The 23,864-nt window shown below is 45.3% G+C and overlaps 2 protein-coding genes across 15 annotated transcripts in view; one reads left to right on the top strand and one right to left on the bottom strand.

The window, feature by feature from the left end:
• The window catches only part of Ppip5k1 (diphosphoinositol pentakisphosphate kinase 1), an 86,513-nt gene extending 74,706 nt beyond the window's left edge, over positions 1 to 11,807 (bottom strand). For 4 of the 13 annotated variants that reach the window (XM_045156548.1, XM_045156550.1, XM_045156551.1 and 1 more), the window contains exons 1-16: positions 11,689 to 11,807; positions 10,703 to 10,961; positions 7,083 to 7,179; positions 6,680 to 6,851; positions 6,089 to 6,284; positions 5,553 to 5,643; positions 5,262 to 5,347; positions 4,782 to 4,936; positions 4,560 to 4,661; positions 3,574 to 3,735; positions 3,353 to 3,474; positions 1,920 to 2,021; positions 1,268 to 1,354; positions 1,097 to 1,172; positions 852 to 961; positions 684 to 766 (exon numbers count right to left, since the gene is read on the bottom strand). In XM_045156548.1, the coding sequence (XP_045012483.1) occupies positions 684 to 766; positions 852 to 961; positions 1,097 to 1,172; positions 1,268 to 1,354; positions 1,920 to 2,021; positions 3,353 to 3,474; positions 3,574 to 3,735; positions 4,560 to 4,661; positions 4,782 to 4,936; positions 5,262 to 5,347; positions 5,553 to 5,643; positions 6,089 to 6,284; positions 6,680 to 6,823 (1,516 nt within the window). In that variant the 5' untranslated portion in view covers positions 6,824 to 6,851; positions 7,083 to 7,179; positions 10,703 to 10,961; positions 11,689 to 11,807. Of the gene's footprint in view, positions 1 to 683; positions 767 to 851; positions 962 to 1,096; positions 1,173 to 1,267; positions 1,355 to 1,919; positions 2,022 to 3,352; positions 3,475 to 3,573; positions 3,777 to 4,559; positions 4,665 to 4,781; positions 4,937 to 5,261; positions 5,348 to 5,552; positions 5,644 to 6,088; positions 6,285 to 6,679; positions 6,852 to 7,082; positions 7,180 to 10,702; positions 10,962 to 11,688 lie in introns of those variants that run through there. The other 9 variants (XM_045156546.1, XM_045156549.1, XM_045156552.1 and 6 more) reach the window with 4 other exon arrangements.
• Positions 11,808 to 13,144: 1,337 nt separating this feature from the next.
• LOC101610536 (creatine kinase U-type, mitochondrial) lies at positions 13,145 to 23,507 on the top strand. 2 transcript variants are annotated; one of them, XM_045157084.1, is made up of 11 exons: positions 13,145 to 13,159; positions 17,073 to 17,164; positions 18,059 to 18,374; positions 18,982 to 19,180; positions 19,381 to 19,476; positions 19,988 to 20,209; positions 20,428 to 20,513; positions 20,788 to 20,911; positions 22,632 to 22,766; positions 22,938 to 23,063; positions 23,270 to 23,507. In XM_045157084.1, exons 3-11 carry the CDS (start codon positions 18,226 to 18,228, stop codon positions 23,384 to 23,386), a joined length of 1,254 nt encoding a protein of 417 aa, XP_045013019.1. In that variant the 5' UTR covers positions 13,145 to 13,159; positions 17,073 to 17,164; positions 18,059 to 18,225; the 3' UTR covers positions 23,387 to 23,507. The 2 variants fall into 2 exon arrangements, with proteins under 2 accessions (XP_045013019.1, XP_004660934.1); XM_004660877.2 differs by lacking the exon at positions 13,145 to 13,159 and having other exon boundaries at positions 18,211 to 18,374.
• The last annotated feature ends 357 nt before the right edge of the window (positions 23,508 to 23,864 follow it).

Here is a 23,864-nt window from a genome sequence, read left to right as displayed (position 1 = left end):
TTCAGCAGTTCAAGGCACTTGCTTACAAAGCCTGATGGCCTGGGTTCAATTACCCAGTACCTACATAAAGCCAGATAAACAATGTGGCACATGTGTCTGGATTTCATTTGCAGGGTGACATGTAAACAACAACAACACACACACACACACACACACACACACACACACACACAAAACACTAAACTATAGATGTAATGAATAAGCCACATAGAAACCTACTTCTTTGTTAGTTCATTAAAAAATAAATACTTTTTAAAAAAGAGAGAGGTTGGCTGGGCTGGAGAGATGGCTTAGTGGTTAAGCGCTTGCCTGTGAAGCCTAAGGACCCTGGTTCAAGGCTCGGTTCCCCAGGTCCCACATTAGCCAGATGCACAAGGGGGCGCACGCGTCTGGAGTTCATTTGCAGAGGCTGGAAGCCCTGGCGCGCCCATTCTCTCTCTCTCCCTCTATCTGTCTTTCTCTCTGTCTCTGTCGCTCTCAAATAAATAAATAAAAAATTTAAAAAAAAAAAGAAAGTTCACCTTCTTTGTTAAAAAAAAAAAAAAAAAAAAAGAGAGAGAGAGAGGTTGGGCAGAGTACCCTCTGGGGGTGGATAATGCTGTGCCCAGAAGCAAGAATTTATAAGAAATTTTTTTTTAAAAAAAGACATCTGAAAAGTAACAGAAAAGGAGATGTGCTCTTACCTTGGCCCTCATTAGAAGCTTTCACTCCATGAGGGTAGTAAGTCAATTGCACCTTCCGGTTGATACCTGAGAAGTGGCCATACCTGGGGGTTAAAGTCACTTGTTACTCTCTGCCCCAGCACTCCAGTTCTCATGTTCATGGCTCCCTTTTGCTACCCGCTTTCTCACATCTCCAACACGGACTTCAGCTGCTCTAGCTTCCCAGTCTTCTCCTCAATCTCACCGCCTGGCTCTTTCTCCAGCTCAGCCAACAGCAGCCTTGTTATGTCCAGCACCTCCTAAAGGAAACCGTAGGAATCTGTGCAGGAGGCTAAGCCCTGGGCAGTTAGGTCTTCCATCATACCTCTCAAGAAATCCCCTGTCATCTCTCCTTCTTCCGCCACCAGAACTCCTGGCCAGATTTATCACCTTACCTGGAGCTGTTCAGGTCGTTTGAGTTTCAATTTCCCTGTCTTGTATCCCCCATGTTTTTCAAATAGAGCAAAAAACCTGAAGTAAGAAGTAACAAAATCAGAGCTTCCAACAGCCATTCTTCATCTAATCTCCCTCACAAAGAATTGTGTAAATTAGAATATTCTTCCTACCTTGGATGTGTCACCTCCATCTTCATCTTCTGCTTGGGAGTACGATCCCCATGACGGATAATTGCAATGACACAACGAAGTTCCATCCTAAGACCAGGAATATTCTTATTTGATTTTTAAAATTTATTTATTTATTTTGGTTTTTAGAGGCAGGGTTTCACTCTAGCCCAGGCTGACCCTGGAATTCACTATGTAGTCTCAGGGTAGCCTCAAACCCATGGGGATCCTCCTACTTCTGCCTCCTGAGTGCTAGGATTAAAGGCGTGTGCTACCACACCTGGTTTTATTTTATTTTTTGAGGCAGAGTCTCACTGTAGCCCAGGCTGATCTGGAACTCACCATGTGGCCCAGGCTGGCCTCAACCTCATGGCACTCCTACCTCAGCCTCTGAGTACTGGAAGTATAGAAATAAATCACCATGCCTGGTACAGAGCCTTGCTCCCATCCCAAATATCACTTTACTTCCCACCCTCACATCCTACCTGACATGTTAAAGAACACAGTAAAAGATGAGACAGGAGCAGAAGTGGAGGTTAAAGGGGCCCTTACTAGCAGAGACCCAGTCACACAGCACAAGGTCAGGAAACTACCTCTGGCTTAAGGAATCCTGTATCTTATGTAGGTTACTACAGAATTTTAATTTTTTGCTTACATAGTGCCAGATGTAGTAGGGACAATGGGAATGTCCTCAGCCTCTGTGGGGATGGACCATGGTATCTGGAACTGGGGGGCAAGCTCCCGCATAATGGTGTTCCTAGAAAGAAACACACACATGCACGCGCGCGTGCGCGCGCACACACACACACACACACACACACACACACGGTTGTACAAATTAACTAGACAGAATGCAGGTCTAGTACTGTAAACCTGATCAAAAGTTCATGAGTAGGAGCCGGGCGTGGTAGTGCACACCTTTAATCCCAGCACTTGGGAGGCAGAGGTAGGTGGACTGCCGTGAGTTCAAGGCTACCCTGCGACTGAATAGTGAGTTCCAGGTCAGCCTGGACTAGAGTGAGACCCTACCTTGAAAAAACAAAAACAAACAAACAGGGCTGGAGAGGTGGCTTAGTGGTTAAGCGTTTGTCTGTGAAGCCTAAGGACCCCGGTTCGAGGCTCAATTCTCCAGGACCCACGTTAGACAGATGCACACGCAGGTGCACACATCTGGAGTTCGTTTGCAGTGGCTGGAAGCCCTGGTGCGCCCATTCTCTCTCTCTCTCTTTATCTGCCTTTCTCTCTGTGTCTGTTGCTCTCATGTTAATAAATAAATAAATAAATAATGAACAAAAAAATTTAACAAACAAACAAAAAAAAGTTCATGACTAGGGAGGTCATAGGCCCTAGGTGAACCTACTATTGTTGAGCTAAAAGGACAAATTGTCAAACCTCCTTCTATTTATATTTGTTTGTTTGTTTGTTTGTGGTAGGGTCTCACTCTAGCCCAAGCTCTGTAGTTAAAGGCTGGCCTCAAATTCACAAGGACCTACCTATCTCTGCCTCCTGAGGGCTAGGATTAAAGGCGTGCATCACCATGCCCTGCTTAGTTATTTTTTTTAAAAATTGTATATATTTGAAAAAGAGAACAAGAGAAAAGGAGGGGCATGAATGTGCCAGGGACTTTTGCCACTGTAAACAATTCCAGACACATGCGCAACTTTGTGCATCTGGCTTTACATGGGTCCTGGGGAATCAAACCCAGCCCTGCAGACTTTGCAAGCAAGTGCCTTTAACCACTGAGACATCTCCCTAGCCCCTTAATAGTATACTTTTTTATCTCTTAATGTGGGTAATGCTTGGCCAATACTATAATATTCATAGATCTTCACCATATTCATTATTCCTCATATTTAAATATTTTTCCAAATGTTTAAATTAAAATCTCCCAAGTGCTAGCATTAAAGGCACACACCACTGCACCCAGCTCATGCTTGTTTTCATACAGTGCTGGGGACCAAATCCAGGGCTTCATGCATGTTAGACAAGTACTCTACCAAGTGAACTATATCCCTAGCCCAAAGCAAAAGCTTCCCAACTGGCTTCTCTTAAGTCCATGTCTCTGCCCCAGATTACTATGTCTCTTACCCCAGAATCTTGGCACAGTCATCATAGTATTTCATGGAGTTCTTAACAAAACTAAAGCCATTGACATCACACACAAAAGAGTGACCATTGGCACGAAGAAGGTCAAATCCACAAACTGTTTGCTGCAGCAGGGGAAGGTAAGATGAGAATAAGAAAGACTTTTCAGATTCCTGATCTTTTCTCTCTCCTTCATTCCACAATCTTCATAGGACTTCTCCTACCTTAAAAGCCACACAGACCTTCCTGGCCACCAACTTTTCCATGGCAGTCAGCATGACTGGATATCGAACCTCTTTCCCCTCACTGTCTCGTTCAACCTTCCCATCCAGGGCTGGAGATTTTCTAGCTTCAGCATGGGCATAATCTGGCCCCACTGTGTACACCTGCAGGTACATAGCATCACTGAGTATGCCCACAGCTCACCCTGTATGTGAGAAGACAATATGAGCACTAGGTCTGTAGACTATGTCAGAATATAAGACAAAACAAACCCTGAGCATTAAGAATACAGAAGGTGGGCGTGGTGGTGCACACCTTTGATGCCAGCACTCAGGAGACAGAGGTAGGAGGATTACCGTGAGTTCACCCTGAGATTACATAGTGAATCCTAGGTCAGCCTGGGCTAAAGTGAGACCCTACCTCAGAACAAAACAAAACAAACCATAAGATACAGAGATTGCTATCTTTGTTACTGTCTTACTACAGTAACAATATGAAAGTTCCTCCTTAGGACTCTGGCATTATTATCTAGTCCTTATTAAATAATAATTTACCAGTGTTACACCATTTCCCATGACACCTGCCCTTGCTAGTGGAAATCAGAATTTCTAAATCCCTCACTCATTAACTTCACTTGAATATGAAAGCCAACTGAATTCACATTTTATTTGTTAAGAGTCCTTCCACATACAGTTCTACCTACTTCCCAAGCATTCCTTTCCCACTCAGACATTTATAACATTTGTTATTTAAGACAGAGTCTCATGTAGCCCAGGATGGCCTTATACTCTCTCCTTAGTCCAGAATGACCTTGAACTTTTCAGATCCTCCCTCCTCTACTGCTGGGATTACAGGTGCGAGCCACCACACCAGGTCTGATGTGGTGTTGGGAATTGAACCCAGGGCTTCAATGCATGCTAGGCAAGCACTCCACCAACTGAGATACATCCCAGCCCTGTAACATCTCAAATCCCTGTATCCACATAACCTTGACATCTGTGCCATCTGTTGGCATAAACTCCTCATAGATGTATGACCCTGTCTTCCGGACGCTGCTCTCTGGAGAGTAAACACTGCTGCGGCTGCCAATCTTTAAGAGAAAAGGGAAGGGAAAAAAGAATACATTGCCTCAACTCTCAGGCTTTGTCTCAGTTTCCAAACACTCTATCTCCCTTCTCTGACTTTGCAGAGACTTAAATGTCTCCCATACCTTACGGAAGAGGCGCTGGCTTCCTCCTCCTGCTGAGCTGGGATAGTAGATGTAAACATTGTGGTCCTCTGCACTCACTGGCTTCTCCACAAAGGGCTTGGGAAAGACCGCTCCATTGACCTCCACCTGGTCTTCACCTTCTATCAGGTTGCACTCTGAAAGGTGGGTGTGTGATCACTCCTAGAGCCTCAAATTTCTAATACTTCCAAGTCCTACTTACCTGGGGTTTTAATTTATATAACCGTCAAAATTGTATGACTACGTCTTGCTATAGATATAGTAGTACTAACATATGGTATACAGATATAATCTATTTAATAGGTCAAGGGGTCTGTCTAAACACCCATGACTAAGTGTACCCAGAACCCAAAAGCACCATACAGATACATGGTATAGATACAAGGGGTGCCTAGAGGATGGACTCTGGGGTAAAGGATGGAAATCGAGGCAGGGAAGGGCTACACAAGGCCAGACACTCACCCTCAGGCTGGGCAGGGTCACGGTTGAGAACAGCGTACCGTGGCAAATCAATACCCTCCTCTTGTAGGATCCGATACACTTCCCTCCTGTCACACCCAAATAAGTTAGCTGGGAGATATGGATAACTAAGAGGACAAGCTAAAAATTTCATTTGCACAGGGAAACAGAACTCAATTGAATATCAATACAAAAATTAAGCATGTTTGTTTGATTCTGCCCCTCCCAGAATGGGCTGCCTAAATGGGCATGATCTCAGGGTCACCCACCACACTGGTCCATAAGAAACTATACCTATCTTGAATGTAATACTGCATGGCCAGATCGTTGATAAGAAAGGGGTTTCGAAGCTTGGAGTAAGCAACAGCTTTGTCCAGAGGAAAGCCTGGGATGGAAAAAGGACAGAGAGACCAAAGAAAGTGGAAGACAGAGTGAAAAACCAGCAAGAGAAAGAGAGTGACATATTAAAGCTAGTAGCTGCTAGAAGAGCTCCTCTATGCATCGAATCCATCATTTATCCTTCTGCTAAGTTTTTCAAGTCAATTCCAATATATTCACCAGTAAAAATAAAAATAAACAATTATATGTAGGATCCTTTCAGAGACCCGGTTGTTTCAGAGAGCCTAAGAGCCTTACAGCTATCTTGAGGGCAGAATATGGCCTTTAAAGTACACTGAGCAACTCCTGGAGAGACAGGGAAAGTGAAGCCCTCTGCACTCTGCCTGCTGGAGGAAGCTGATGGCCTCCCACTACTGTAAGACAGTAAAAACTTCATTTTCAATCCAGCATTCCCACCGCCACCCTTCCCACTTCCCTTCCCAAACCCAGACCTTTGGAGTGGAAAGAGATGAGGCAGTGGCAAGATGGCCAGTTTTCCACAGGCTCATTGAGGATCACATCTTCTCCCAGGATAATAACAGTCAGGTAGTCAAATCTGCAGAGTCTCTCCAGGATTTGAGTCATTGGCTTGGACTTGGATTTCTTGGTCATGGCACAGATGCCAACAATGATTTGAGGTTCAGGAGGCTACAGAGAAGTGCTATGAGGAACTTTAGAATGTCCCACCTATATTACCCCATCAGAGAACACATTCTCATATTTTGAGGGCACAGTTTCTTGTCAGGACTTTGGACCTATGGGGTAAAAGGGTGCCTCCTGGCTTTGGTACTACTACAGACAAGAACTGTAAGAAGTATGCGCTCAAGCAGAAGAGCCAGAGAACCAATGACCATGTAACAACAGGAGAGGATATAAGAGCAGGGGTTTCACAGAGAAGCAATTGGTCATCTCTACTGCCACTACATAGGGCCAGTTTATGACAGGGAATTTGTGATTAGAAAGAACAGAGAGGTGTCTAGTGGAATTTCAGTTCTCTATGACAGGGTCCCAACATCAGGTTCCATCATTTTCCCTTGGCTTACCACTTCATCCTCCTCGTCTTCAAGGAGCTCGCTGTCACTGTCTTCTGGCCTCATGCCTATTCCATGGGTGCCCAGCCCCTCATCTCCAGCTCCAAGGAAGAAGTGGGCCGTGGTGCTCTCCTCACTGGCCATCAATGACCACATCCCCACTGGAACACCCACTCATCCCGCTCTGCAGAAAGGGATACCTCATCAACTCAAAATCCAGCCCTTGCTGATGGGGTACAGGGAACTAGAACTATAAGAGTACAGGTGGAAACAAGAAACAAAGCTATGGAAAGAAAGACTAACAAGACTATGATTTGACCTCACTAGGGAGGCATAAAAGGAAAGCAGGCTCCTTTTTCTTCCCAATTACCCCACCCCAACTAAGAGGTAAGAGGGTCAGAAGATTAAGCCTTACAGTACTGGCATGTCCCTGATTCTGCCAGCAGGAAACAATGTTAACTCCAGGCAGCTAATGGGAAAGGCAGTTCTTCAAGGAAGGCTGCTGCTGATTCCTACCAAAAGAGAAGGCTAAAGTGACATTTCAAACTTTGGGTTCATTCCATATATTCCTAGGTCTCTCCTCACAGTACTGAGGATTTAAAAGAACAATTCAGTTCAAGAGGACTGTGATAACTATCTGCCTTTGCCTTTAAATGTCATCATCTTTTTTGCTTTGTATTAACTCAAGGAACATTTACTGAGGGAACCCTCCATTCTATGCATTAAAATCCCCCATGCCCCCTGTTTCTCCTTCACCACTCCACCTTAAAGATACATGCCCAGGGCTGGAGAGACGGCTCATCAGCTAAAGACTCCTGCTTGCAAAGCTTTACAGCCTCGGATAGATTCCCTAGAACCCACACAAAGCCAAATGCACAAAGTGGGACATGCACCTGGAGCTCATTTGCAGTGGCTGGAGGCCCTGACATACCCATTCTCCATCTCTTGCAAAGATGTTTTCTGCCCCCTTAATCTCATTGTTAATAGGAAAAAATTAAAAATAATTCAAGATGGCTGGGTGTGGTGGTGCACATCTTTAATCCCAGCTCTCAGGAGATAGAGGTAGGAGAACTGCTATGAGTTCAAGGCCACCTTGAGACTACATAGTGAATTCCAGGTCAGCCTGGGCTACAGTGAAACCCTACCTTAAAAAAGAAAAAAATAATAATTCAAGCCAGACATGGTGGTGCATGCCTTTAATCCCAGCACTTGAGAGGTAGAAGTAGGAGTGCTGTAAATTTGAGGCCAGCTTGAGACTAGAGTGAGTCCCAGGTTCCAGGTCAGCCTGAACTGAGTAGGGCCCTACCTCAAAAAAATAATAACTTAGGGATGGAGATATGATTTAGTGGTTAAGGCACTTGCTTGTGAAGTCTAACAACTCAAGCTCGATTCCTGAGTACCCACATAAAGCCAAATGCACAAAGTGGCACATGCATCTGGAGTGCATTTGCAGTGGCTAGAGGCCCTGGTGTACCCATTCATTCATTCTTTCTTACTCTCTGCTTGTAAATAAATAAATAAATAAGCAATATTAATAATTCAGATTCCCGCCAGGTGTGGCGGTGCACACCTTTAATCCCAGCACTCAGGAGGCAGAGGTAGGAGGATCACTATGAGTTCAAGGGCACCCTGAGGCCACATAGTGAATTCCAGGTCAGCCTGGGCTAGAATGAGACCCTACGCCAAAAAACCAAAAACAGAAAAAGAAAAAGAAAAAAAATAATAATTCAGATTCCCTAAGCGGAAGAATGGCAAAATGCAGCATATAGAAATAACAGACTATGGATTGGAAAGATGGCCCAGCGGTTGAAGGCACTTGCTTGCAAAGCCTGATGGCTTAGGTTCAATTAACCATTATCCATGTAAAGGCAGATGTACAAAGTAGGCACATATTTGTTTGCAAGGGCAAAATGCCCTGGTGTGCCCATATTCTTTCTCTCCTTAATAAGAAAAGAAATAACAGACTAACATCAATTTAAAAAATGAATGAGTTAAATGCAGTAAAATTTCCAAGTGAAAACTGCAGAGATGTGCATGCAATATAATTCCATTTACATAAACATCACATATTAGTTATGACTGCATATGCAATTCGTAGAAGCTTAAAAACATGGGTTGTGGGACAGCAGAGATAACTCGGTGGTTAAAAGTGCTTGCTTGCAAAGCCTCTCAGCCCAGGCTCAGTTCCTCAGCACCCGTATAAAACTGGAGGGGCATTTATTTATATTGGCAAGGGACCCTAGTGTGCACCCCACACACACGTGCAAATAAAAATTAAAAAATAAATAAGCCAGGCATGGTGATACATGCCTTTAATCCCAGCACTTGGGAGGCAGATGGAGGAGGATTGCTGTTTGTTTGTAGCCAGCCTGGAACTACAGAGTGAGTTCCAGGACAGACTGGGCTAGAGACCCTATATTAGAAAATAAATAAATTAAATAAATAAGTAAATAAACACATGTGCTGAAAAGACCCCAAATTTATGACAGTGACTATCTTTGAGGAGAAAAGAGATGTGGTCTGAGAAGACTCAGATGATACCTTTACAACCTTGCCTATAATATCTATTTCAAAGCACAAAATGATCTGAGCTGGGTGTGGTGACGCACACCTTTAATCCCAGCACTTGGGATTAAAATGGAGAGGTAGGAGGATTGCCATGAGTTCAAAATGATCTGAAATAAATACACAAAAGGCTAATATGTGCTAATGAATTAAAGAGATATGAGCACTTATTAGGATTTTCCAAAAATGAAATTGAGTCACAGAACATAAATTTTCCATGGTCTCTCCAAGTTCTCAGAAACACAAACAACTCCAATAAAAGCCACCAACTCAGACTGGAGAGATGGCTTAGCAGTTAAGGTGCTTGACTAGGAAGCCAAGAACCCAGGTTTGATTCCCCAGTACCCACATAAGCCATATGCACAAGGTGGCACATGTGTCTGGAGTTTATTTACAGTGGCTAGAAGCCCTGGTGAGTCCATTCTCTCTCACTCTCTGCCTCTTTCTCTCTGTCCCTCTCTCTCAAATAAATTTTTTTGTTTGTTTGTTTTTCAAGGTAGGGTTTCACTCTAACTCTGGAATTCACTCTGTATTCTCAGGGTGGCCTCGAACTCATAGCGATCCTCCTACCTCTGCTGGGATTAAAGGCGTTCGCCACCACGCCCGGCAGTAAAAATATTTTTATAAAAAAGTCACCAACAAATTTAACTAAACAATGTACACATTCAAAAATAAAAGTCACCAACTCCTGTAAGTAAACTAAGTTACTCCTATGGACTTTTAAAATGGTCTTCAATAATTACTTTCTCTATTTTTTTAAACTCTCCCATTACAAGTGGGATTGCAACTTTGATAAGAAAGTTATAGATGACCTTTATGTAGACATCAACTTTTTCAGTCTCTATCTTCTGTTATCTCTATTGCTCAACCACAAAGCAGCAGAACATTCTTAACATCTCTAGCTGTGCACTGTTGGTCTCATCCATGCGCCCCCTCCTGATTAAAAGTCCATTTCTTTGTTTTGTTTTGTTTTTCAAAGTAGGGTCTCACTCAGGTTGATCTGGTATTCACTATGTAGTCTCAGGGTGGCCTTGAACTCAGTGATCCTCCTACCTCTGCCTCCCAATCACTGGGATTATAGGGCATGTGCCACCACCATGCCCATAAAAGGCCATTTCTTTGAGTTCCTTTTAGTGACTTAACCTGTAGTATTCCCAATGTTCCTATATTCTTTAAGTAGTTAGAATTGTGTTACCCTTTCTTTGAAGCAGGGGCTTTTTTATGTCTAAGATTATTGCTCTTTACCCTTTCTTTCATTTAATCTTTTTTTTTAATCCAGTGTACAGCCATACTCTTGAAATTCTATTACAACTCTGTAATGGGGAATAATAAATAATGGGATGGGGAAGAGGAGTTTGTTCACAAATATAGACTGACAAGAGATGAAGGTTCAAATTCATAGTTAACAAAGCAAAAATAGAAGCCTGGCAGAAATAGCTATGAAATAAGCCAGGATTTATTTAGACTTACTTCTGGGAGAAACTGGGGTTGAATATGGTACTCCAAAGCCCACTTTCTTATTTTCTGTGCTCTTTCCCCTTCTTCCTCTCTCCAAACCTTGTTGCAAAATTAAACTTCAGCCTCTACACTAGGCTAAAGGGCAGTCTTACTATGGCCTGAATTAGTATGGGAGAAAGGATGGGAGGGATGAAGGGAGGTAGAGTGGAATGGACAGAGGAAGGGAAGAGCAGGCAGGCATCGTCTCAGGAGCACCTATGCTAAGTCAGATCTGGAGAAAGATAGAAAAGTAACTGTGTGACTTCTTATCCCTTAGAATTTAGGATTGCTGGCATAGTCCTCTAATTTCCTGGAATCAGCTTGCACTGGATGGAAGGTTCCACCAATGGCAAAAGAATACTTCCAGTACAGAGGAACGCCTCACACCAACAACACTATGTCTTCCCCACCTTCAAAGGTGGACACCCTCCCTTTTTTTGTTGTTGTTTTGAGACAGAATCACACTCTGTAGCCAGGCTGGCCTGGAACTCACTGTGCAGCTCAAGATGGCCTCAAATGCATGGCAGCCCTCCTGCTCCAGCATCCCAAGTGCTGGAATTAACAGACATGAGACACACCTACACATTCCCTATTCTGACACTAACCAAACTGCTCTCCAGGTCTCAGTATGGACTCACACATGTCTCCTTTCCCCAGTTTGCTATGATTATTCAATGACTCCTCTAACCACTCCCCACACTGACTTCTACACAGTGGTTAACTAATGTAATTAATCCAGCCAATCCTCTTGCTCAGCGATTCCCCAGCATGAAACCCAGTTCTTCAAAGCCATGAGTCATCACACTTGGTAACGTTTGTTTTTCTGAGACAGTCTCTCCATGTAGTCCAGGCTAGCCCTGAACTCAGGATCTGCCTGTCTCAGCCTCTGTAGGGCATTTGGAAACATCTGTACGCTCAGTGATTCCCTCCATCATGACTGTCCTTCCCTGGAGGCTCACCTGCTCTCCAGAATAACCCATTCCCGGGTGGATCCTCTCCTAGTACCTGGGTTACTCCTCTCCAACAGCCCCCGCCCCTCGGCGGACACTCCCTCCCTCCGCCTCTCGCGCAGGTTCCACTAGACGCCTCCTCTGACATCCAGCCCTTGCTTGCCCTCTTCCATCTGCCCCGTTCCGACCCTCGCCCCGGTCCACTGAGTCTTCTCACGCACAGTCCCCTGTCCCACACTCCTTTCAGGATCCCGTAGGTCTCCCTCTTCCTTACACACCCATCTTCGCCCGCTGACCCTCTCTTCTGTCCTCTCCTCTCCCGGTCCGGGTCACGAATCCCGCCCTCCCATCCCGACTTCGTGAGCCTTGGCCCGCCCCCGCCTTCCCCGCCACATTCCCCCTACGCTGACATTGAGGCCTCGCGGCTGGACCTCTTCCCGAAACTATCCCCACCGGCTACTCCCCACGGCCCTCGGCACAGACCGAGCCCACTCTGCCGAGCCCACCTCTCCGATACCGCCCCCGGCCCCAGCCACTCCCCCACCGCCCCCGGCCCGCACTCACCCGCCTCCCTCCGCTCGCGCAGCCGAACCTGCCGGCAGCGACACCTGACAGCGGGCCAATCAAAGCGCGACTTCTTTACTGTGCCACCAATCAGCGGAGGGCATGCACCGGCAACAGTCAGGTTGCGTTGGCCGGCGCTTCAGCGCGGAGAAGGGTGGCGCCTAGTGGTTCCGTGGGGGAATGCAACCTGATGCTCTGCCTCTGATTTCCTAAGGCGTTGCTGCAGTCCAGACGCTTGGTCTACCAGAGGGAGAGAGATAAGAGAGGAGTTGCAGTGAAATCAATAGAAGGAAAACAGCGAGACTCAGAGGAAGAGTTTGTGCCGTTGCACCTTTTTTTAAAATTTTTTTTGGTTTTTCGAGATAGGGTCGTGCTGTAGCTCAGGCTGACCTGAAATTCACTATGTAGTCGCAGGGTAGCCTCGAACTCCCATCGATCCTCCTACCTCTGCCTCCTGAGTGCTGGGATTAAAAGCATGCGCCACCACACCTGGAAGCACCTCTATTTTATTTTATTTAGAGAAAGAGGCAGACAGAGGGAGAGAGAATGGGTGCACCAGGGCCTTTAGCCACTGCAAATGACCTCCAGACGCATGCACCACCTAGTTCATCTGGCTTTCTGTGGTACTAGGGAATTAAATCAGGTCCTTAGGCTTTACCGGCAAGCACCTTAAACATCTCTCCAGGGCCCCCGCTCCCCATTGCACCTCTTTGAGGACAAAGCCAATTTTTTTGTAAGACAAAACAGGATATAATACACCTACAGAGCCAACAAACATAGGGTGAAATTTTCAGATGAAAAGAGGAGTGTTAGGGAGACTGGAGACAAACACAGAGAAGCAAGATGAAAAAGTTAAGGGAGAGAACACAGACTGATTTGTGAAAGATACAAGAAGACGGTGGTCATGGAGAACTGGGTAAGTTGATTTATATATTTCCATGCCTGCCTTCTCTATTCTCCAGATGTGAACCTGCAAAGCTAGGTTTAAAAATGGCTTTTACATTTAATAGGTGTGTAGCTTTTGGAAAGTAACTTAGCTTCCCCAAGTCTTCCGTTTTCTTTTCTGTAAGAGTGGAATTAGTGCTGGAGGAATGGCTTGGCACAAAGCCTGAGGATTCATGTTCAGTTCTCCAGTACCCATGCAAAGCCAGATGCACTAGGTGGCACATGCATCTGGAGTTTGTTTGCAGTGACTGGGGGCCCTGGCATGGCCATGCTCTCCCCCACTCTCTCTCCTTGCAAATAAATAAATAAGTGGAATTAAACATACAGTTTATAGAGTGCTGTTAGTGGTAACAAAATACCTGAGTAAGGCCATTTGAAGGAAGAAAAAGTTGTTTTAGTTTAGAGTTTCAAAAGAATTTGGGCTGGAGAGATGGCTTAGCAGTTAAGGTGCTTGCCTGCAAAGCCTAAGGACCCAGGTTAAATCTCCAGGTCCCACATAAACCAGATACATATGGTGGTGCATGCGGCTGGAGTTCATTTGCAGTGGCTAGAGGCCCTGGTGCACCTGTTCTTTCACTCTCACACTCTCTTTCTTTCTCATCTATAATAAATAATATTTTTAAAAAAGAATTAGTCCATGTCCCCTCAGTTCTATTGCTTTGGTTCTGAGATGAGAACTGAGGGACCATGGACTAGTTCTTTTTTAAAAAACATTTATTTATTTATTTATTTATTAGAAATGTGAGAGTCAGAACGTCACAGTGGCAGATGGTAGAGCAAAGAAGTTTGCTGCATGGATGATAGATGGCAGAGAGGAAGGGAAGAGGCATGAGACAGAATATCTCTGCCCTGGCATGTCTCCAGGTTCCTACTTTTCCCAACCAGGCTCCACCTTCTACCTTTCACTATCTTCCAATAATGTCTTCACATTATCAATCCATCAAGTGGTAATCCATTGATTAGGTCAGAGCCCTTAGAATCCAGAAACTTCCCAAAAGCCTATCAGCTGGCAACTAAGCTCCCAATCTCCTGATCCAAACATAACAGCTATTGATCATATGAAAACATTTTGTGTGTTTTTGTATTCTTATTCTTTAAAAAAATGTTTTATTTATTTATTTGAGAGAGAGAAGGAGGCAGATATATAGAGAGAATGGGCACACCAGAGTCTCTAGCCACTGCAAACAAACTCCAGATGCATCTGGCTTATATATGGCTTATGTGAGTACTGGGATCCTTAGGCTTCCCAGGCAAGCACCTAAACCACTAAGCTATCTCTCCAGCCCTGTATTCTTTTTTTTTTTTTTTTTTAGGTAGGGTTTCACTCTAGTCCAGGCTGATCTGGAATACCTGGAATTCACTATGTAGTCTCAAGATGGCCTTGAAGTCATGGTGATCCTTCTACCTGTCTCCCGAGTGCTGGGATTAAAGGGTGCACCACCATGCTCAGCTCTCAGCCCAGTATTCTTATTCTTATACCTGAATCTTCACTTAGATTTTCCTAGTCAGAATAACCTCAAGTTCCCCATTTGTTCACTATAACCATAGAGATCTTGCTATTTTTTTCCAATCAAGTATTTCATGATACTGATCTCTCAAGGCCTCCTGAGTGAAGAAAGATGATTCTAAGGACAGAGTCTAAGAACAATAGATGCCTTTTTAGTTCATGCTCAAACTCGTACCTCCTCCACCAATCCAACCCTTAGAACAAGTTATTACAGCATCTCCTAGGTATTAAACTTATGATCCTCCTGAAAATGTAGAATCTAATCCTAATCATTTATGGGAATGATACAGTTCAGTTCAGGAGATAATAATATAAAAGTTCCTAGCAGCTGGGTGTGGTGGTATATGCCTTTAATCCCATCACTTGGGAGGCAGGGGTAAGAGGATCACTGTGAGTTCGAGGCCAGCCTGAAACTACATAGTGAATTCCAGGTCAGCCTGTGCTAAAGTGAGACCCTACCTCAAAAAAAAAAAAAGTTCCTAGCACCTTTAATCCCAGCACTCAAAAGGTTGAGGTGTGTTGGAGGCCAGCCTGGGCTACACACTACAGAATGAGTTCCAAGTCAGATTAGAGTAACGGCCCGCCTCAACCCCCTCCCCCAAAAGTTCCTTATAATTCCAAGTATTAAATATTATTACTGACAACAATAATTATAAAATGAATCAAATATCATATATATTATTTCCCATATATAGTAAGGCCATTTTTTGTTTGTTTTTCTGAGGTAGGGTCTCACTCCAGCCCAGGCTGACCTGGAATTCACTATGTCATCTCAGCCTGGCCTCAAACTCACAGTGCTTCTACCTCCACCTCCCAAGTGCTGGGATTAAAGGTGTGTGCCACCTCACCTGTTTGTCAGATCTGACCTGGAATTCACTGTGTAGTCTCAGGCTAGCCTCAAACTCATGGTGGTCCTCCTAGCTGTGCCTCCCAAATGCTGGGACTAAAGGCATGCGCCACCACACCTGGCTCAAGATCATTTTTTAGAAGTCTTTTTTAAACTTTTTAAATTTATTTTATTTAGCTGAAAGAGAGAAAGAGGAAGACAGAGGGAAAATGAGCACGCCAGGGCCTTCAGCCACTGCAAACGAACTCCAGACGCATGTGCTACCTAGTGTATCTGGCTAACATGGTGGGTACTGGGGCATAGAACCTGGGTCCTTAGGCTTCACAGGCAAGTATCTTAACTGCTAAGCCATCTCTCCAGTCCCCAAGATCTTTTTTGTTTTGTTTTGTTTTTGTTTTTTGAGGTAGGGTACTCGCTATAGCCCAAGGTGACCTGGAATTCACTATGTAATCTCAAGGAGTGATCCTCCTACCTCTGCCTCCCAAGTACTGGGATTAAAGGTGTGCGTCACCATGCCTTGCTGAGATCATTTTTAAAAATGAGTAATAGCACATTATATGCCCATTAGAGCCTAACAAAAAAAAAAAAAGGTAAGAAAAGTGCATGAATACATGTGCCTTCTGAGTGGAGCTATTATTTCAATTTAGGCAGTTACTTTCCAAGCTTGAATAACTTCTCTACTCTGGTTGTCTTAATTTCTCTTTCTGTTGGTCTCTTTTCCCACCCCCTATCTCCTTAACACCCTCTCAGTTAAATAACAGTCTTACTTCTCTAGAACATTATCTCCCTCTTTTATCTGGATAAATATACACCATTCCAGGTAATTATATTTACTTACTCATAGCTATTCCTTCACCTAGGTAATGAGCACCCACAGCACTGGTAATATTTTTGTCTCCATGCTCCAAATGTAGCCTTTGACCTATTCTCTGACAATCATCTTATCAGGAGGAGTTAAATGGTGGACCACAGAGAGACAGAGACAGAGAGCTTGCTTCTGAAAATACCTATAAATGAAGGGGGTAGGAAATGGAACCTAAGAAAGGGGGAATAAAAGGAATGACTTTCAGGGGGACCAGCAGGCAATGTGAAGGAAATTTCTCTTTCCCCAATACTCTCTTGTAAGATTTTGAAGTCTCTTACTGTCTTGTGTGAACACCAGAATAGCTGAGAGAAGGCACACTGAAGCCAGTGTATCTACTCCACTTTAAGCAAACGGCCACGCTAAAGCCTCCTGTCATGTTTCAACTCCAGCCTTCATTCAACTTCCTGCTACGGCAAAAGTCTAGTACCCAAGTCTCGCTTGGAGCTGCAGAAACAAAGCCCTCTCAAATCTGCACTTCATAAAAGGGGAAGATTTCCTGATGACCTCATGCCCTTGGACAACACACCCTTTACACTCTGACTAAAATAGCATTAGGGAGCCAAGAGAGTAAGCACATGTGGTGTGGGGAGACCTGTGCCTGCCTGTTCCATTCCACACCCAGTCATCTCACCACACCCACCTCTTGTCTTTATATTACCATCCAGTGCAGGAATTGCCAGCTGCAGAGAAGGGAGGGAAGGAAGAGGAAACACCATTCCCTGCTCAACCCCAGTCTCAGGCCCAGCGCAGTCAACAGGTAGGCGAGTTTGCACAGACTATTGAGAGCGTGAATAGCAAATAGGTCTGGGCCTGGAAAAGACAAGGAAATGTTTTATGTGTGTGTGTATGTATATGTATATGTATATGTATATGTATATGTATATGTATATGTATATGTATGTATCTCAAACGTGAAATAGGGGATGGGAGGAGGAGAATAGAGGAGGTTTTTTGAAATGTAAGGGTCAGGAGAAACGGAGGAAGGAAATAGTAGTACTGGGCAACTTGGAGCCAGAGTGGGGGAGGGAGGCACAACATAGATGAGGAAGAGCTAATAACTCCCCGAGTCTTCTCGAGGAATCCTTTCTCGGCCCTTTATGAGGGCTCAGGGACACCAGGAAGAAGCCTTGATCCTCTTCCTGGTTCTTAGGAAAAGGTGACCTTGAGCTAGCGGGTGCCTTCCCAGGTGCTTTCTCGGTCCTACCCCTGTCTGGTTATCTGTGGTTTTCCTGGGGCTGCCTCGCCTGGGCCGATGGAGAGGTGGCAGGGACAGATCGAATGCAGAGAGAGTGAGAGATAGATAGGTGGCTGGACAGTGTCACCTTTTCATTCCCACCAAGTAGATAGATGGGGTTCGGAATTAAACCAAGGGGAGTGGGGGTGGGGGCTTCGGGAGTCCCCGTGGTGCTGTCCTCTACTCGGTGCTGAAATGCGGCCAGCCTCGTGCCGGGTGGGCCTACATCCCCGTCTTAGGGTGCGAACCTCGGGTCTTCCTGATCACCTGGCCGGTGCTCCCCACCCCGCCCCCGCACACCTTGCGCGCCGCGAGCGGGGAGGCGGAGCCTGCGAGAGCCACACCCCTGGGCACTGCGGCTCCCTCCCTCCCTCCCTCCCCGCCCGCCGCCGCTAGCTCACTGCGCTTCTGCTGCAGTCTGCTGGGCACCAGCACCCACGTCCGCTTCAGCCTTCACCCCGACCTGCACTGTTGACTGGGACCCAGCTTCGGCTTTCAGGACACCCGATTGTATCCTCCTCCCATCTTCGTTCCTGACTTGCGCCCGATCCTTCTCTGCAATCCACTAGCTGGACCCCCAAGCCATGGCTGGTCCCTTCTCCCGGCTGCTGTCTTCCCGGCCTGGGATCAGGCTCCTGGCTTTGGCCGGAGCTGGGTCTGTCGCCGCTGGGATTCTGCTCCGCCCGGAACCTATACGAGCCGCCAGTGAACGAAGGAGGCTGTATCCCCCGAGGTATCAGTGCCCAAGACGCATGGGGTGGGGGTGGGGCTGGGATAAGAACGAAGGGGAGAGAGGAAAACCTGAGCAGCAGACAGGGCTGTAATTGTGAGGGCCCTGGAGTTGGGTTGCCCTGCGGTTTGGAGACGGCAGTGATGTGGGACTAGGACCGAGTCCATAAAGCAAGAGCAAGGGACCTGTCACCTGCAGTCCCCTTCGCCAAACCAGCTCTGACCCTACGAATTCTAGTTGCACCCACTGCCCAAATTCCTAATTGGACCAGAAGCGATCCTTTTCCTTCCCGATCTCCTATTCCAGTTCTCTTGAATTTTCTGAATTTCCGTCCTTGGTCTTCCCCTCCCCCCATCCCTCATGTGTTCATGACAGGAAAGAACTGTGCAGATCTAGAGGGAATTGAGCCAGCCAGCCACAAGCAGCTAGAACTATTGGGAAAGAATAAACCTTTTGGTCCCTAAAGAGATTACCAAGGTTTAGCCTGCCTCTAATTCACCCTCCTTCCATGGAGCAAAGCCAGACATGGCTCATGGACAGCTCCCAGGTGACATCAATAGGACTAGTTTCCTGTGCCCTCTCTCCATGGTTACTGGGTACCCCTTCCCAGCGCTGAGTACCCAGACCTCCGAAAGCACAACAACTGCATGGCTAGTCACCTGACCCCAGCACTCTATGCACGGCTCTGCGACAAGACCACACCCATTGGTTGGACCCTAGATCAGTGCATCCAGACTGGCGTGGACAACCCGGGCCACCCTTTCATCCAGACTGTGGGCGTGGTGGCTGGAGATGAGGAGACCTATGAGGTAGGGGGTCCCTAAGAGTCTCCCTGGTGACCCAAATCATCTTCCCAGTTATCCCAGTTCCTTTCCTCCTAAAACTCCTTTATTTCCCCCTCAAGACTCTGGACTGTCCTGAGTTTCCTGACCCAGTGAAATCAATTTGCAATTGAAATTAGGGAGGAATTTCCTGTCTATAACATGTTTCCTTCTTAACTCCCCTTCAGATATTTGCTGAACTGCTTGACCAAGTGATTCAAGAGCGACACAATGGATATGACCCCCGGACAATGAAACACACCACTGACCTTGATGCCAGCAAGGTGGGATGAATATTCCACTTCTGATTTGTGTTGTCTTACATATAGCATTGTTTCTCTAATCACTGCACTTTATTTCCCGACTCATGATTTTACCGCTGAACTTTTATATCTTAAGGAATAGAAGATATGAAAACAGGGTTGATTAGAATGACTATGCCTTTGCCAGGTGTGGTGGCTCACACCTATAATACCAGCACTCAGGAGGCTGAAGTAAGAGGATCAAAAGTTCAAGGCCAGCCTGGACTATAGGAGAACCTTTCTCAAAAATGAGATAAAAACAGAAAGAAAAAAAAAAAAGAAAGAACAAAAGAGAGGAAGGAAGAAAGAAGGAAAAGAAAGAAAGATAGATGACTATACCCCAAGGCCAGAAGTTTGGGGAAGGCTCCATAACGCTGTCTTCCATTAGAATGCTTGCCCAATGGGTTCATCCTTCCAGTGCATTCCATGTAATCCCTATGATATCACACCTACTGTGTTTCTTTCACTTATATACATTTTCCTTATCCTTCAGATCCGTTCTGGTTATTTTGATGAGAGGTATGTATTGTCCTCGAGAGTCAGAACTGGCCGAAGTATTCGGGGACTCAGTCTACCTCCAGCCTGCACTCGGGCAGAGCGACGAGAGGTGGAACGCGTTGTGGTGGATGCACTGAGCGGCCTGAAGGGTGACTTGGCTGGAAGATACTATAGGCTCAGTGAGATGACAGAGGCTGAGCAGCAGCAGCTAATTGATGTAAGAGGCCCTGAGATGGACCTGGGTGGGACAAGCAGATGGAAAAAGAACCAGGCTGGGCCAGAGAAGATAGAAGGGTTGTGAGAGGCCTAGTCATTACTGGGAGAATTCTTTTTTTTTTTTTTTTTTTTTTACTTCAGGGCTTTATTATTATGGGGGGGAGGGGCACACCTTTTATTGAGAGAATTCTTAATCCAAGTTCCTTTTACTCTCCCTAGGATCATTTTCTATTTGATAAGCCTGTGTCCCCATTGCTAACTGCAGCAGGAATGGCTAGAGACTGGCCAGATGCCCGTGGAATCTGGTATGAGGCTACTCCACCAATTTTGTTTCCCATGCCTACAAAAAAAAATTGTTTCATATCTGTCTCTCCAACTTCTCTTCTTACTCCCCCACTGTGGTTTTCTGAGGCAGGATCTCACTCTAGCCCACGCTAACCTGGAGTTCACTGTATCCCAGGCTGGCCTCAAACTCAAAGCATCTCTCCTATCTCAGCCTCCCAAGTACTGGGATTACAGGCATGTGCTGCCATGTCCAGTTCTCATTTTCCTTTTGGTCCCTTTACCTCCTGACATCAGGCACAACAATGAGAAGAACTTTTTGATCTGGGTGAACGAGGAGGATCATACACGGGTCATCTCTATGGAGAAAGGAGGCAACATGAAGAGAGTGTTTGAAAGATTCTGCCGGGGCCTCAAAGAGGTTAGAGAAGGATGTGTGGTGTCACTAAGTGGGAGAAAATGAGGGAGAGAGAGAGAACAGCATATGTAGCTTGACCAAATCATTTGTCAAGCAACCACTGAATATTTCTGACAGTAGAAACAGTCATCATCAATCACTCCTAGACAATAAGTATAAACTAGGGTTCTCCTGGCAAAACAAGGACATATGGTCATCCTAAAAACAGGAAGAGAAACAGAATGGCAGTAGCCTAGGAAGTCAGTGAGGCAATCCCCCAGTAATTCAAAGAAGAAATAACTGAGATGGCAAGTCAGTGTTGGGATGAGTGGTATGAGATGGCGAGATGTGCACATAAGGAAACATTTGAGTCTGGATTAATGTAGAGTGAGAGATTGATGTGTTAATGATACTCAAGTAAACCTCCAGTCCTGAGCCAAGGTAGGCCTTGATTCTGTATTCTGTCATTCTTTGTAAAGAATCATGTCTGGGTTTTAAACTCAAAATGGGAGAAAGACTGGGGAAAGTGGAGGATGGAACAGTGAAAGTTCCAGAATGTTGGGCTCTAGATTAGGGTAGAATATGTAAACCTATAAGGATGGGGAGTCTATGTGCAGTTTTACATTAGAAACTGTCATAAACCTTATTTTTATTGTATGATATTATAGATACAGTTTTATTTTTGGTCTTGCAAAAAAAAAGAGAGAGAGAGAGAGCTCCTCTTTTAGATTCTAGCTGTAGAGCTTATGCTATTTTTTTGGCAAGTAATGGGTAACATTCTGACTATGAGTGGCTAAAGAAATTCTCTGTATTTATATGACTCAGTTTCCTCATCTGTGAAACTGGGATAAAAGATAAGGAGGTTGTTGTTGTTTAATTAAATGAAAAATGCAGGTAAAGTAGTTGGTCCACAATTAGTGCTAGCTTCAGCATTGTAAGAATCTCCAAGTCATGGTTCCTTCTGAACTATAAAGAGGGCAGCGATCTTTTTGTCCACTGCTGACAGACCAATCTCTTCAATTCTAGTAGACATCAATATGTTTGGGCTAGTGAAGTGAAACAGAAACACCCTTCCCTTGGCCCCTCTTGATACACACACACCTAGGACTCTGGCTTTTCTGCTCTACTCTCATATTTCTTCCTGCTTTATTACATGTGTTCCTTCCATAGCTATCAGAAGGTTCTTTTGCCTCTCCCATTGCAAAGTTTATAGCATCATTCCTGTCTGAAAGGACTCTCTGCTCATTAGCAAAAAGTGATGCATGAAGAGCTCATTGAATAATACTTTTTTTCTCAGTTCAACTTACCACTTGTGTTAATTTCACATTACACCTTCAAGTTTTTCTTCCACATACAAGATGTTTTTCCACAGTCTCATCATTGTGCCCATAAGGACATCATAATTTTTTGTTTGTTTGTTTTTTTGAGGTAGGGTTTCATTCTAGTCCAGGCTGACTTGGAGTTCACAATGTAGTCTCAGAGTGGCCTTGAACTCATGGCAATCTTCCTACCTCTGCCTCCTGAGTGCTGGGATTAAAGGCGTGTACTACCACGCCCAGCTGGCATCATACTTTTCTAGCATCAAAGCTACCTTGCATGCATGAGGATCTAACAGTTTTCAACAGTGCCATTTATCCTCAGCCACATTTCTGGTTATAGACATATTTCTAAAGTGCTGTGGGTCTAGCTAAGGGAGAATCCACATATCCTTGATCTTCCACTAACAGAACCTTTGTTGATACAGGTGGAGAGGCTGATCCAGGAGCGAGGCTGGGAGTTCATGTGGAATGAGCGTTTGGGATACATCTTGACCTGTCCATCTAACCTAGGCACTGGACTTAGGGCAGGAGTGCACATCAAGCTACCCCTGCTAAGCAAAGTAAAGAAGTTGTGGGGTTAGAGGAAAGGTGCTGGGGTGGGGGGGTGGGTAGGAAGGGAGGAAAGGAGCCAGCCATACTATACTGTAACTAAAAGGTCAAGGACAGAGCACTGTGCACATAGGAGTAGTCACTAATTTTGACGCCACCTCTGATGCCCGTCTCTCCTCCAGGACAGCCGCTTCCCAAAGATCCTGGAAAACCTAAGACTCCAGAAGCGGGGGACTGGAGGAGTTGACACTGCTGCCACAGGCAGCGTCTTTGACATCTCTAATTTGGATCGACTTGGCAAGTCAGAGGTGAGGTCCTAAGGAATTAGGCTGGATAGATGTACAGGTCTATAGGGGTTGAGATAAGGTAGTTAGTGAGCTTCAGGGATGTGAAAGAAACTGGAGTGAAACAAGTTGAGCAAGGAGTTGATTGGAAATGAGCTTTCAGAGCAGAAAAGTCAGTGCTAAAGAAACTCAGCCTGTGAGAAGCAGAAATCAGGATCGGTGTCCTCTAGGTGGAGCTGGTGCAGCTGGTCATCGATGGAGTAAACTACTTGATTGACTGTGAAAGAAGGCTGGAGAGAGGCCAAGATATTCGCATTCCTGCCCCTCTTGCCCATGGCAGACATTAACTCTTCATCCCCAGCAGAAGACTGGAGATCCCTAGAACTCTCCTGTTAAAGGGTGGTCTATTCTACTTGTGTGACATGTTCCTCACTACTGCCTTCATCCTAGTAAAGACTCCAAGCCGTGTTCCATTTGTCTGTGTTGTTTCTATCGGGAGAGTAAGGAGGGGACTGGCTCCAGGAAATGAAAAGCAATGGTGGAGTTATTGATGATTGAAAGAGACTTCAAATATATCATGAACACTGAGTCTCAGGTAGTGGAAAACTAGTGTTTTGGGTTTTTTTTTTTTTTTTTTAGTTTTCTAAGGTAAGGTTTCATCCAGCCCAGGTTGACCTGGAATTCACTCTGTAGTCTCAGGCTGGCCTTGAACTCACAGCAATCCTCCTACCTCTGCCTCCCAAATGCTGGGATTAAAGATGTGCACCACCATGCCTGGCTGGAAAACTAATATTTTACCTATATTTCTCACCATCTTACTGAGAA

Source organism: Jaculus jaculus, chromosome 8 (assembly GCF_020740685.1).
Source record: "Jaculus jaculus isolate mJacJac1 chromosome 8, mJacJac1.mat.Y.cur, whole genome shotgun sequence".
NCBI lineage: Eukaryota > Metazoa > Chordata > Mammalia > Rodentia > Dipodidae > Jaculus > Jaculus jaculus.
This window is presented reverse-complemented; position numbering and strand designations above follow the sequence as displayed.